This window comes from Pogona vitticeps, chromosome 2 (assembly GCF_051106095.1).
Source record: "Pogona vitticeps strain Pit_001003342236 chromosome 2, PviZW2.1, whole genome shotgun sequence".
Lineage (NCBI taxonomy): Eukaryota > Metazoa > Chordata > Lepidosauria > Squamata > Agamidae > Pogona > Pogona vitticeps.
The window spans coordinates 15,097,650-15,111,306 of NC_135784.1; the positions used below are offsets into that span (position 1 = coordinate 15,097,650).

Below are 13,657 nucleotides of genomic sequence, written 5' to 3' on the forward strand. Positions count from 1 at the left end.
GGGAGCTGTAATGACAGAGAGAGAGGTCTGCAGCTTTTTGAGCCGTACTAGGAGTCGTAGTCCAAAACCACAACTCTGGCACACCTCTAGTTTTCAGGTAACGCTGATCATCTTTGCACTCGTTCCCTGAGGCCGTTTTCAGGGTTAAAGTGAGAGAGAGGGAAAGAGCGTACGCTTTGCGTCCTAGAGAGGCCAAGCGGAAGGAGACCGCGCGAGGGTGCCACAGCCGTTTCTCGTCCCCCTCTTCCCCTGCTCCCTCGCCCCCAGTTCCTACCCGAGGGTGCTCTCCTTTGTCTTTTCCCAAGTGCGAGCAAGTGGTCTCCGCCCTGGATCGGGGCTCCGGCGGCTTTTGCGACCGAGAGGGGAGAGGAAAGAAGGCGGCTGGGAGGAAGGTAAGTCTGGAGAGAGTTGGAGGGCAGGTGGGTGGGAAGGCTCTCCCTTTCTATGAGCAATGGAGGAGATGCTCCCTGCCAGGGAGTAGAGGCAAGAAAAGGCAACCTGCTGGTTGGGGGCACGAAGCTCTTCAATTAGTGCCGAGTGTATTAGCATTAAATTTCAAGAGATCGAGCATTTACAGGATTAGCCTATCTCTGATTTTTATTCCCTTCCCACGCATCCCATTAAATAGGTGGGTTAGGAAAGTGGAATCCAGAGTAGGGTAGTGTTGTTGTTATGTGCCAACAGGTCGCCCCTTATGAATGCGCGATGTCCAAAATGTGTTCACTTAGTTGTAGCTGCCTTTTAGCAGGTGTCTCTTTAAGCTGTGATGCAGCTGCTGCTCCCTGGGGTGAAGGAACCTCCTCCCAGATTCTGGTTTCTCTTTGTAACTTTCATTCAGGGTGAAGAAGCTGTTCCTTTTTTAGAATAACTTGCCTTTGCTTGTGTAACCCCTATGAGATATTGGTTCAGCCCAAAAAAGGTGGGACTAAGAAAGAGCAGGGCTGTGAGTAAGAGATGTGAATCGGGAAAAGCAGGAGAGCTTAAGAGGCTGCTCTTGCCACTTGGACTGCCTGTGTCCTTGCCAATTTGGTTTAATTCCTGTCCATTTGTGTTGTAGGGTTTAATCTGCATAGTGAATTCATTTATATGCAGTGGAATCGGCATTTGATTCTTGGGTTCTGAAGACTCTGATTCTTTTATATTATGGATACCCAACCCAGTTACGAAAGAAATCTTGGCTTTTTATCTGAACTTGAAATTCCAAAGGACTCTTGAGATTGTCAGCTCTACGCAGCTTCTGTGTTGGTGCTGTTGCCTGGAACTTGGGTGCAAAAATTGTAGCATGTTGTTGTTTTGATAATAGTTCATGTTGTTTGTTACATAGCTGAATTAGAAAAGATTCCTCATTTTGTGAAACTGGGTTTACGGAGTTCATCAGTCAATATCCAATATCCAAATAGCTCCATAGAAGTTGAAAGTGCTACACTTGGGGAACACCATGCTGCTTCAAATAGTGTAATATAGCATGACTGTGGTATCCTTGAGGGATCGGTTCCAAGCCCCTCCCTCCATGGATGCTGGAAAACGGAGAAGTATTGAATGCTATACACCCTGTAAATATATTATCAATGGGAATTTCTGGGTTTTTCTTTAGTATTTCCAGTCTGTTAAGTGAATCAGCGGATACTGATTCTGCGGATAGGAGGTCCAACTGTATGTTACAACTGGAGCATCTTTTTTTTTTAATTTTTTAATTTTATTTTCAAAACTATTGGGTAATGGGGAAGGAATACAAAAGGCAAAGGGCAGTGGGGGGGATGGAAAAAGGGTTTTGAGAATAAGAAAACATCAAATGCATAATCATTCAATCTTTCATATCAAGTATATAAACATCTAATCTATTCATGTTCCAATAAAGGTTCATCTTTCTTCTTCTTTTTCTTCTTTTTCTTTTGACTATTTTGTCTATGTATTAACCTCTTTAGCTTTCAACTTATATGTGTAATACAGCTTAAATCTATGTTATTCCCACAGCATCAGAACACCAAGGCCAATTGTGAAATATATCCCCTCTTTCACCCTCCTTTTTTCTTGAGAATACACTCAACAGACCCAAAATAATATAAATTCTGCTCTCCCCTCCCCTTTCCTCCCTGTGCTCGTTTTGTTTCTGCGACTCTTTTTTCTTCCATATTTTAAAAGGGGAAACAATATCATTCAAAGTTTCCTTTTCTGCTATCGCTAAATCGCTTACTGGGTGGCCCTCCATCCCTTGTATATTATCTGATATCTTCATCAATACAGCCGGTTCTGAAATCTCTTTTTGGTGTAATTTAATCTCCGCTACCTTCCCTCCCCTAGAGCCTCCAATCAGGTCTTCCATCTGGTCAATATAATAATTTACCTGCATGAATTTTTGCAACAGTGACATCTGAAAAGAGGTTTTCCAGTCTAGCCACCGATCTGTAATTTTCTCAGGGGGAGGTTCCATTTTCTGTTTCCACTATTTTCACTTAAAATTCCCTCTCCCCTTTACCCCAATACACATCCAATATTTCTAATATTTCACCTTACAACTATACAATATTAGCAATAAGATAGCAGGTACATTCAAGTAAGAGATGGAATCTAAAACATAAATCTCTCAAGTGTCTTTGTAGTCCAGTCCTTTTACACGTCGCTGATATCTTCAGACCGGTTGCTTCTTCTTTTCCCTTCTTTTCTCTTCTCCAAGTTTGTTTTAACCTTCACCCGGCAAGACTCTATTAGAATGTCATTTGTCAAGCTCCCAGTTCAGTTCAAACCACATAGCCCCCAGTTCACAGCTCACAGTCTGTTTCTTCCTTTTACTTCCAGGTCCAGCAATCAGAGTCCCGGCAAATATATTATCCACGGAAAGCAGAGTCCCACACAGTCTAAAAATATATATCCAAAGAGGAAAAAGGGTCCAAAGTAAACAGCTTGCAACAGAATTTATTTTTTCAAAGCCTGTCAGTTGATTCTTCAATAGTTATTTTTCCTCCTTTAATGGAGACACGAGCTATTTCTGCCTGGTTGTTCCTTTAGAAATGACTCGACCTTCAGCTTGGGTAAAGCTGGTATGCTAGGAATGCCGCTCCTTATCTCATTTGGTCATAAATTTGCACACAATCACTTGTTCTTTATTTAATGAGGTTTTTCATAGAACAAGGGCTTTCACTTACTTTGATGTATACTTTCGCCGTGCTTCTGTTTTCTTATTCTCGTCGAACGGAGCTGTCTTTGGCTAGTTGCCAAAAATGGCACCCGTCTCCGGTCTGTGCTGATGTGAATTTCCAGAAGAAAGAAAAACCGAGTTGCTGTCCAGTCTTCTAACTTCTGTGGCTCACCCAACTGCTGCAGAAGGGTCTCTCCTGACTCTTCCTCGGCTCCCCCGTTTCTGGAAGGGTCCCAGACCGAAGTGGTTCTAGCTTTCCCCGGGAGCTATTCCCGAGAGCTGCTAGCTTCACCAAGACGAAGCTCCTCCTCCCACAACTGGAGCATCTTGACATTCACCTGCTTACAAAACCTGTTCCTCCTAGGATTCTCTGCTTTCAGAAGGGAAGCTGAAGAAGAGGGAGCTGCTGTTTTGGGTTATATGGGGGCTGCTGTGGAGCCCAGAAGGAAAATGGCGGAGCTGGAGTCGGACTGCCCTGAAGCGTTAAGAGACCCTGTTGCCATCCCGATTGGGAGTGAGGAGACGTTATGGGAAGGACTGACAGAGAGGTCCCTGTCTGAAGGCGTCGTCACATCAGAGAACCAGAGGCAGCGCTTTAGGCAATTCTGCTACCATGAGATCAAGGGACCCCGCGAGGTTTACACCAAACTCTGTAATCTTTGCCGTCGGTGGCTGAAGCCAGAAAGGCACACCAAGGCTCAGATCCTGGACCTGGTGATCCTGGAGCAGTTCCTGACCATCCTTCCCCCGGAGATGTCCAGCTGGGTGAGGGAATGTGGAGCGGAGAGCAGTTCCCAGGCGGTGGCCCTGGCCGAAGGCTTCCTCCTGAGTCAGGCCGAGGAGAAGAGGCAGGAAGAGGAGAAGGTGAGAGAGCATTTCACCTTGATGGTTTTGAGATGGGTGAGCATATAGACAAGAGTCTCTTATGACTTCCTGTTACTTTTTTTTTTTGGCTTATTAAGAAAAAAATGACAAAAGAGCGCTCTCCCTGTAACACAGGACAGGGCAAAAAAGTTGGCCTGGAAATTCAAAGTACTAAGAAGAAGACAAAGTGGGGGTGTTTAAAAAAAAGTCTCTTGCATAGTGTTTCCAAACCTAGAGTCTCCACATGTTCTTGGACTACAACTCCCAGAAATCCTGGCCAGCACTGCTAGGGGTGAAGGCTTCTGGGAGTTTTAGCCCAAGAACATCTCGGGACATTAAAGTTGGGAACCCTACTATAGGAGAAATGATTTTTCTGCTGTGCCTCTCTCACACACACACACACACACCGAAAAAGGTTTACATGGTGTGCTCTAGCGCCTTTGTGGACTGCCCCTCTCAGAATACTCTGAACATTCTGCAGACAGAATTCCGGGAGCTGCTGTCGGCTAACCCAAATCTGCAAGGCTTCGAAGTTTTCCTGTCTTGAGTGGGGGCTTTTGAGTTACCGTATTTTTCTGTTTATAAGATGACCTAATGTATAAGACGACCCCTTCTTTTCTAACCTCCAAATTTGAAAAATTGCATGGTCGCGCCCCTTTGATCCTGACGCCCTTTCACAGCTGTGTTAGCCACTTCCTAAGCCCCGCGGGGCTTAGGAAGTGGATAACGCAGCCATGAAAGGGCCGCACACTTACATCCCTTTGATCCTGAAGTCCTTTCACGGCTGCTTCATGATCAAAGGGGTGCGATCGTGCAGCCCTTTCAAGGCTACTTTACCCCATGGCTTCACAAAAGGCAGGGAAAAGCGGCTGCCTTCCGTGTATAAAACGATCCTCAGTTTTTTGTCTAATTATGTAAGTAAAAAGGTGTCCTTTTATACACGGAAAAATACGATATTCACTACTCATGTTGAATTCATATCTTCTCAGCCTCTCCTTCCTGCCACGGTGCAACCTGGGAGCTGTAGTTTTTCAGGAGGTGCAGTATATAGCACCTAACAGGTAGTGAGACTATCACTCCCAACACCCTCCATGCCTGGTTAGTCAACTAGCCTCGTCACCAAGTGACCAACCAGAGGGCTGGACCCTTCTATTGGTCAATATTCAGATGGAAACTCTTGGTAAGGCAGGGAAAAGAGTCTTGTCCGAATCCCCAAAGAGTCGTTGCTGTGAATCAGAGCTGGCAGGGCTAAACCAGGACTTTGATCTCAATATGAAATTAGCTTTGGGTGTCTCATTTCGGAGCCTATTCCTCGTTTTATGCAGTGGATCTTTCTTCGTTTCTGTTACAGGCACAGGAAGCCTTAGTAGCGTTCCCCACTGAGTCCCCCAAGATGCCAGCAGACCCCAAACAGAGACCACTATTCAGGTGGATTGTGGAGGAATGGGATCCGAGTCCCATTTTGCTGGGTAAGAATTAACAGGAACACGTTGCACTTATCTCTTTTTCTCCCACATGGCTAGAAACTAGAAACAACTTTTTGCGTGCAAGGGACTTATGACTGGAACATATTTTGGGGGAGATGTCTGCTGGTGACACAAGAGAGGGCCTTCTCGGTGGTGGCTCCCAAATTGTGGAACTTCTTTCTGAGGGAAGCCAGGTTGGAGCCTCTTCCCGCTTGTCGCCTTGGTGATAGGCGAAAGTCTTTCTAGTCAGGCAGGCTGTTGAGCAGTTCTTGAGATAAAGGCATGTGCCATTCTTGCTGGGCCTCAAATGGATTTGAATCCCATTTTGTTTTAATATTACAGTATTTGTCTAAATGACTAGAATCCCATTGGTACCCTCAGGTAGAGTCGAGAGATTTGCTGAAATCCAGGGGTAAGTGTCAGTTAGAGTAAACTCATTGGAATCAGTGGAGCTTATGGAGGAGTTGATTCCCCCAAATCCCCACTGAGCCAATGTGCCTATTCTAGTTGTGACTTAACTCCAGGATTTTAGCCATTGAACCAGTGTGATGTCCAGGGCTGCTAATTGACCGTTTGACAACAGATTCAGTTGATCAGTTCCATTGAGGGATCTTTTTATGTGCCCTCAAAGCACTTCTGATTTGTGGCAATTGGACACGGGATGTTCGCATTTGTATCCCCAGGAATATGAATACAGTGGTGCCTCACTTAATGATTGCCTCATTAAACGACAAAACTGCTTGACGATGAAGTTTTTGCGATTGCTTTTGCTATCGCAAAACGATATTCCTATGGGGAAAATTCGCTTAACAATGATCATTTCCCTGCTTTGGGAACCGATTTTTCACTAAACAATGTTTCTGAAACAGCTGATTGGCGGTTCTAAAATAGCCGCCCGCTGTGCAAAATGGCTCCACACTGTGTTTCCAGGACGGATTTCCTGCTTTACAGGCAGCGAAAATGGCCGCCTCTATGGAGGATCTTCGCTGGGCGGTGAATTTTCAGCCCACTGGAATGCATTGAACTGGTTTCAATGCATTTCAATGGGCTTTTTCGTTTCGCAAGACGATGTTTTCGTAAGACAGCGATTTTTGCGGAACAAATTAACATCGTCTTGCGAGGCACCACTGTACTAATATCTGCACCCCAGATGCCAATCTGCATCACAATTCAATGCCTTGAATTGGCAGGTCCACTTACTGCTCACCATGCACAACCGGCGTCGTTATCGTGAGAATCTGGGAAGCAGCCTGGCTGGCATTTCCCTGCCTCCCCACACAGCCGACCACTCAACAACTGAGTGGGGGGAGATTTGTCATCCCGCCTCCTTGCCGGAGGAGTTGGCTGGACGGAGAGGTGAGGAAGCACCATCTGGGCTGCTCCCCGTATTGGTGCGATGAAAACAACATTGTCTATGTGTGCCACATGGTGAGCGGTAAGTGGACCTACTGATTTAAGAGGGGAGAGTCCAGTTTTTCCAGGCATCTGTGGTGCCAGTATTCATATTCACATCCCCGGGGATAAGAATACGAATATCCTATGTCTAGTGGCGATCCTGTCAACAATTCCCCACTGCGATTGGGTTCTGCATAGAAAAGCGAGAGCCTTCTTATATAATATTTATGGATACGTTTTATAAAAACACTGCATTCTGCATTGTCCCACCTCCGTTGTGTCTCCTGCAGGCGATGGAACAAAACCGGGGATCCCTTCTCAGTTGTCTTCTCTGTTTGGAGGAGCGAGAGCTGCTGCTGTCCTTCCTGATGAGGTAGGGGATCCTTGGCGAGGTGAGGAAAGAACAGTGAAACAAGGAACCGTATTTTTCTAAAACCCTTTAAAAACATAGTCAGGGCAATGTTGTATATAGATTTATATATAAACATAGCGCAAGGTAAAGGTTCCCCTTGACAATTTTTGTCCAGTCGTGTTCGACTCTAGGGGGCGGTGCTCATCCCCGTTTCCAAGCCATAGAGCCAGCGTTTTGTCCGAAGACAATCTTCCGTGGTCACATGGCCAGTGCGACTTAGACACGGAACGCTGTTACCTTCCCACCGAAGTGGTCCCTATTTATCTACTCGCATTTGCATGCTTTCGAACCGCTAGGTTGGCAGGAGCTGGGACAAGTGACGGGCGCTCACTCCGTCGCGTGGATTCGATCTTACGACTGCTTGGTCTTCTGACTCTGCAGCACAGGCTTCTGAGGTTTAGCCCGCAGCGCCACCACGTCCCTAAACATAGCGCAAAGTTCTATATAGATTTATATACAACGTGCCGTAATAGTGCTTATTTGTCCAGATCTTTTAAAACACAGGAAAATAAAGGTAGTGGGGGGGCAGCGTCGACTCCCTGAGGAGTCTGGGAGCAGCCACGGAAAAGGCCCTCTTCTCAGCTGTGCCTGTAGAGGCTGTGAACCAAAGCGAAGGACTTCTCCAGAATATAGGGAAAGCTGGAGAGGCTCGCTTGGGAATGACACAGTGTGAAGAGGTTCCCTCCCTCCCTCTGTCTTTCCCGCCTTCTCCTCAACCTTCAAATCTCCCGCTTTCTCCTCAACAGATCCTGTCATCTCACGTTGTTCCCCCTTTTTTTCATCTGTTCCTCAGGCTTGACAGCTAAGGACGGCACACTCTTCACCTCTGCTCCTTCACACACAGCCCTTCAGATAGCCCGGACCAAAGCGTTTGGGGGCATAATGGGCCCTGCTGCCGCTTGGAATTGGCCCACAAGTGGAACGGAGCCAATGAAGCTCTCGTAATAGTTGAGAGAGAGAGGCTTCCAGAGTGACCATTCCTGGCCAGTGTTCTGGCTGCAGTGTTTTGAACCACCTGAAGTTTCTGAACCCTCTCCAAGGGCAGCCCCACATAGAGCACATTACAGTAGTCAAATTGAGATTCGATTCTTACTAAACTACAGCTCCCAGCACTCTTCACCATGGGCTTGTCCTGCCTCGAGTTGGTGTCCTAAGGCTTTTTGCCAAATCTCTTCTAGTAAGGAGGAGAGATAGAAGGCAATGCCTGCCTTGGCCATGTAAGGTCACCATTCATTGAACAAGCTTTGTATTGGATCCTGCCCTTCTTTTTATTTATTTGGTTTTCCTTAGCTTAAAATGCAGAACCCATGTTCTCCTCCTCCCTCCTCCAGGCTCCAGTGTCGTTTGAGGATTTGGTGATCTATTTCACCGACGAGGAGTGGGCCCTGCTGAATACGGACCAGAAGGCTTTGCACGTGGAGATCATGGAGGAGAACTGCGCCAATCTGGCCTCTCTTGGTAAGGCTCACTTTTTTTGGGGTGGGGTCTCAGATTTGGAGAGAGGCTCGAGGTGCCATCTTGCCTGAACCCTCCCTGAAGGCAAAAACGATGAACTGGAGGCCTGTCCTACTTTGGACACATCAGGAGGAAAGACCATAAGGCTGGGAAAGTTCGAAGGCAGCAGGAAAAGAGGAAGAACACATATGAGACGGACGGACTCCCTAAAGAAAACCCCAGCCTTGAGTTTATGAGAGTTGAGTAAGGCTGTTGAGGAAAGGACATTTTGGAGATCACTCATTCATGGGGTCACCATGAGTTGGAGATTATTTGACGACACACAGAACATCAAGGGTGGACACGACCCGGAACAGCTTCTCTGTGGGATACCAATAACAGAAAAAATTAACCGATATATAGTATATTCAGGCCGGAGCTGCTCCTGGGACCGCACCGGACCATCGTGCCTACGCCCAGAAGGAGCCAAAGACCATCTGCCGGCCATAGCTCACTGTGTGAGAGGCAGTGAGTCTGTGGCTGGGCCCCTGCTGGATCTCCTTCTGTGGTTACAGGCCTTGCGGCCTGCTGCTCCTGGCTGCCTCACCCCCTCTCAACATCAACCACCTGGCCTAGGGGGAGAGAGAGCTTTCAGGCCAGAGCTGCTCCTGGGACCGCACCAGACCATCGTGCCTACACCCAGAAGGAGCCAAAGACCATCTGCCGGCCATAGCTATATAATACTATATAATTATATAATACTATATAACATTATATTTATTTTTGTATTTATATTTGTCCTGCACTTTTCTTTAAGTCGTGGTATTATTTAAGGTTCTGTTATTTACTTTCTTTTCTTTTCTATTGATATGGAATGGAAGACCTGTTTGCCCACTGAGGGGCCTTTTAACATCCCAGTGATCACAGGTAGAGGGAGATATGGCGTTGGCCCAGTCCCTACTTGTGTCAGAAGAACAGCGAACAGATGTTTGAAGGCTGTCTGTTCTTCTGAGACTGTGACCAACCCTCAGTATCAAGGTAGCCAGTCCAGCCTGCCCTCCACTCTAACTCTTGTACTGTTGAATGCCAGGTCTATAGCCAACAAGCCTCAGGTGATTCACGATCTTATTCTGGAGGAGAATGCAGACCTGGCATGCATAACCGAGACGTGGATCAGCGTGGAGGGGGGGGGTCCTCCCCTGGCTCTTGTCTGTCCGCCCAGTTATGCTGTCCAGCACCAGGGTAGACTGGAGGGGCGGGGGGGGAGGAGTAGCCATTGTTTATAAATCCAGCTCGGAGGTTACTAGGCGCTCCTCGGTGGTAAAGCCAGGTCTAGAGGCATTCCACATACCGATTGGGGCCAGGGATGGTTTTGGGATTTTGCTGGGTTACCGCGCTCCCTGCAATCCAGTCACTTCTTTTCCAGAGTTGACTGACTTTGTCTGCGCGGCACTATTGGGATCCCCGAGGCTTTTGGTCTTGGGTGATTTCAATGTGTATGCGGGGGCAGCTCTTGAGTTCTTGGAAACTATGGCTTCCTTGAACATGTCCCAACATGTCAACAGCCCCACCCACGTGGGTGGTCACACATTGGACCTGGTCTTTTCCTCCAGTTGGAGCGAGTGTGATCTGGTGGTGATGGACCTCATGTCGATCCCCTTGTCATGGTCAGATCATCACCTAATAAAATGTAACCTCACAGTGGCTCTCCCCCCTCGCAGGGAGCAGGGACCTATTGCTATGGTCCGCCCTCGAAGGTTACTGGATCTGGCTGGATTCCAGGATGTCATGAGAGGGGTCACGGTGGACCTGGCTAGCGCTCCTGTCGACGCTCTGGTTGATAATTGGTCCACCTTCGTAACCAGGGCTATAGACACGATCGCACCTAAACGCCCTCTCCGTCGTAGAGCTCGTCCAGCGCCCTGGTTTAACCAGGAGCTTCGAGTGCTGAAGTGACATAGGAGAAGGCTAGAGCGTAGATGGAGAAAGAACCCGACGGATTATAACTGGATAGCTGTCAAGGTCGCAACTAACCTTTACCTGTCTAAGGTAAAGGCTGCTTGTCGAACTTACTTCGCTAACCGGATAAGCGAAGCGTCCAACCAGCAGGCGGAGTTATTCCGTATAGTGCGCGACCTATCCGGAACTGGTCTGGATGACAGGCCTCCCCTTAGTTTTTCACCTGACCAGTTTGCAGCCTTTTTTAAATCTAAAGTCGAGGCCATCCGACGGGACCTCTCTCCTTTTTTGAACACAGTAAGTCGAGCAGAGATGTCCAGCGCTCCGTCTTGCCTGGTAACCCTTGACTCCTTTCAACCTATCACGCCTGATTCTGTGGCCAGAGTGCTTGACTGCTGTCGAGCCACCACCTCCTCCTTGGACCCTTGCCCGGCCTGGCTAATCAAAGCCAGAATGGGCCACTGCAATAATAAATGGGTCTTTCCTTGAGGGCAGGTTTCCCTCTGCCCTCAAGGAGACACTCATTAGGCCCATAAGAAAGAAACCTAATTTGGCGGCGGACGAAATTGGCAACTATAGGCCCGTCGCCAATATTTCTTTCATGAGCAAAGTAGTCAAGAGGGTGGTGGCTGACCAGCTTCAGGCACATCTGGATGAAACAGATGCCCTGGATCCTTTTCAGTCGGGCTTCAGGCCATGCCACGGTACAGAGAGGGCATTGGTCGCCCTGTACGATGACTTGTTGAGGGAGGCCAACAGCGGTAAAATTTCTTTGTTGGTCCTCCTCGACATCTCAGCCGCCTTCGATACCGTCGACCACAGTATCCTCCTGGGGAGGCTCTCTGAGTTGGGTATCGGTGGCTTAGCTCTGGCCTGGTTCCGTTCCTTCTTGGAGGACCGCCCCCAGAGAGTGCAGCTTGGGGAGAGTATTTCGGCCCCGTGGAGTCTCAATTGTGGGGTTCCACAGGGGTCGATCATCTCCCCAATGCTGTTTAACATCTATATGAGGCCGCTGGGTGGGGTCATCAGGGGATGTGGAGCATCATGTCATCAATATGCTGATGACACCCAGCTCTATATTTCCTTTTCACCAACTGCAGGTGATGCCGTCCTGTCCCTCCAGCACTGCCTGGGGGCCGTGCAGCAGTGGATGCAGGAGAACGGGCTCAGGCTGAACCCGGACAAGACGGAAGTTCTGAGGGTGGGTGGCCCTGTGGATGGTGGCTTGGGAAACTCCCTCATGTTTGGGGGGGGAGGCCCTGGCCGCGAAGAGTGGGGTCCGCAGCCTGGGGGTACACCTGGACCCGATGCTCACCATGGAAACGCAGGTGTCATCGGTAGTCCGCACCGCCTTTTTCCACCTTTGGCGGATTGCCCGCTGCGACCTTATCTAGACACGGAGGCACTCACTGCCTTAGTACTTGCGCTCATAATTTCTAGATTAGACTACTGTAACGCACTCTACGTGGGGCTTCCTTTGAAGCTGATGCGGAAACTTCAAGTGGTGCAGAGTGCGGCGGCCAGACTCCTTACTGGAGTGAGAAAATACCAGCATATCTCTCCTACTCTGGCCATGCTGCACTGGCTGCCCATCCGTTTCCGCATTGACTTCAAAGTGTTAATGCTTACATATAAAGCCCTAAACGGTTTAGGACCTCGATACTTGGTATAACGCTTACTCCCAACTAGTTCTACCCATGTCACCCGTGCGAGCCAGGAGGTGAGGCTGAGGAGCCTGACGCCGAGGGAGGCCCAGAAGGAAAGAACTAGAAACCAGGCTTTCTCGGCGGTGGCTCCTCGTCTCTGGAATAACCTACCTCCAGAGATTCGCGCTGCACCCTCGCTGGGTACTTTTAAGAACCAACTAAAAACATGGATGTTTAGGCAGGCCTTCCCTTCCAGTTAATTCCTGTCCTCTTTCCTTTTTTTTTCTCTCTATTTGATTTATTTTTATTTTTCCCATCTTATAGAATCATCTAATTAATTAATTGTTATAAATTTTTTAGAACTTGTTATCATTTGTTGTAAGCTGCCTAGAGTGGTCGAAATGACTAGATAGGCGGGGTATAAATACAATAAATAAATAAATAAATAAATATTTCATAGCTTTTATGCAAGGCTTTCTCCCCGCTCTCTGTGGAAGGTCGAAATGTCTCTCTTGACATTTAGTTATCGATAGCAATACTTTAAAATCAAACTCTACTGGTCCTTGTGGTTTCTTCCGTTGTCCTTCCCAACACCAGAAAGAACTACCTCTCTCCTGCGAAATTTGAATCTGCCTCTGGGGTGGATAGTGGTCCTGTGCCTCAGTAATGTATAATCTACATTTATAACATATGCTCTTTTTGTTTACCTTGCACGTTGTGTCGATCTGAACCGAGTGCGCTGTGGGGCTCATAGCGAGTGTAACGACATGTACAGAAGCATTTAAAAAATGAACTGTGAACTTAAAGCAATGCAAAACTGCAAGGAGACAAAGCTCATAGAGTATTAAGAACATAGGCTAATATCTTATTGCCTGAACTCAGAAAGGAAGGGAAATCGATATGACTGATATGGGTCATATCGGTGGTCCGAATCGATCAAATAAATCCCATGCCACCCCACAACTCCAGGCAGGTTTCGCATTCTGAACCTGGCCTTAGTACAGGTGATGAGGTTGGTCACACGCAACAAGCATATGCAATTTCCCGTCTGCTCTCTGTTTAAAGAGCAGGATGATGATGATGATGATGATGATGATGATGATGATGATGATGATGATGATGATGATGATAATAATAATAATAATAATAATAATAATAATAATAATAATAATAATAATAATAATAATAATAATAATAATAATAATGGAGGAGGAGGAGTAATAGTAATTAGTAATAGTAATAGTAATCATCACCATCGAACTGCAGAGTTGGAAGGGACTCTATGGATCATCGAGTCCAACCTCTGCCAAGGAGGCCCAGTGGGGGAATCGAACTCCCAACCTCT

General features: G+C 47.4%; 1 protein-coding gene across 4 annotated transcripts in view; it reads left to right on the plus strand.

Moving 5' to 3' along the window:
- The first annotated feature begins 33 nt into the window (after positions 1-33).
- The window catches only part of LOC110091739 (uncharacterized), a 32,491-nt gene continuing 18,867 nt past the window's right edge, over positions 34-13,657 (plus strand). Inside the window, exons 1-5 of one of the 4 annotated variants that reach the window (XM_078387541.1) lie at positions 34-392; positions 3,501-4,000; positions 5,352-5,469; positions 7,152-7,234; positions 8,605-8,731. In XM_078387541.1, coding sequence (XP_078243667.1) covers positions 3,557-4,000; positions 5,352-5,469; positions 7,152-7,234; positions 8,605-8,731 — 772 coding nt within the window. In that variant the 5' untranslated portion in view covers positions 34-392; positions 3,501-3,556. Of the gene's footprint in view, positions 393-3,500; positions 4,001-5,351; positions 5,470-7,151; positions 7,254-8,604; positions 8,732-13,657 lie in introns of those variants that run through there. The other 3 variants (XM_078387540.1, XM_078387542.1, XM_072987488.2) reach the window with 3 other exon arrangements.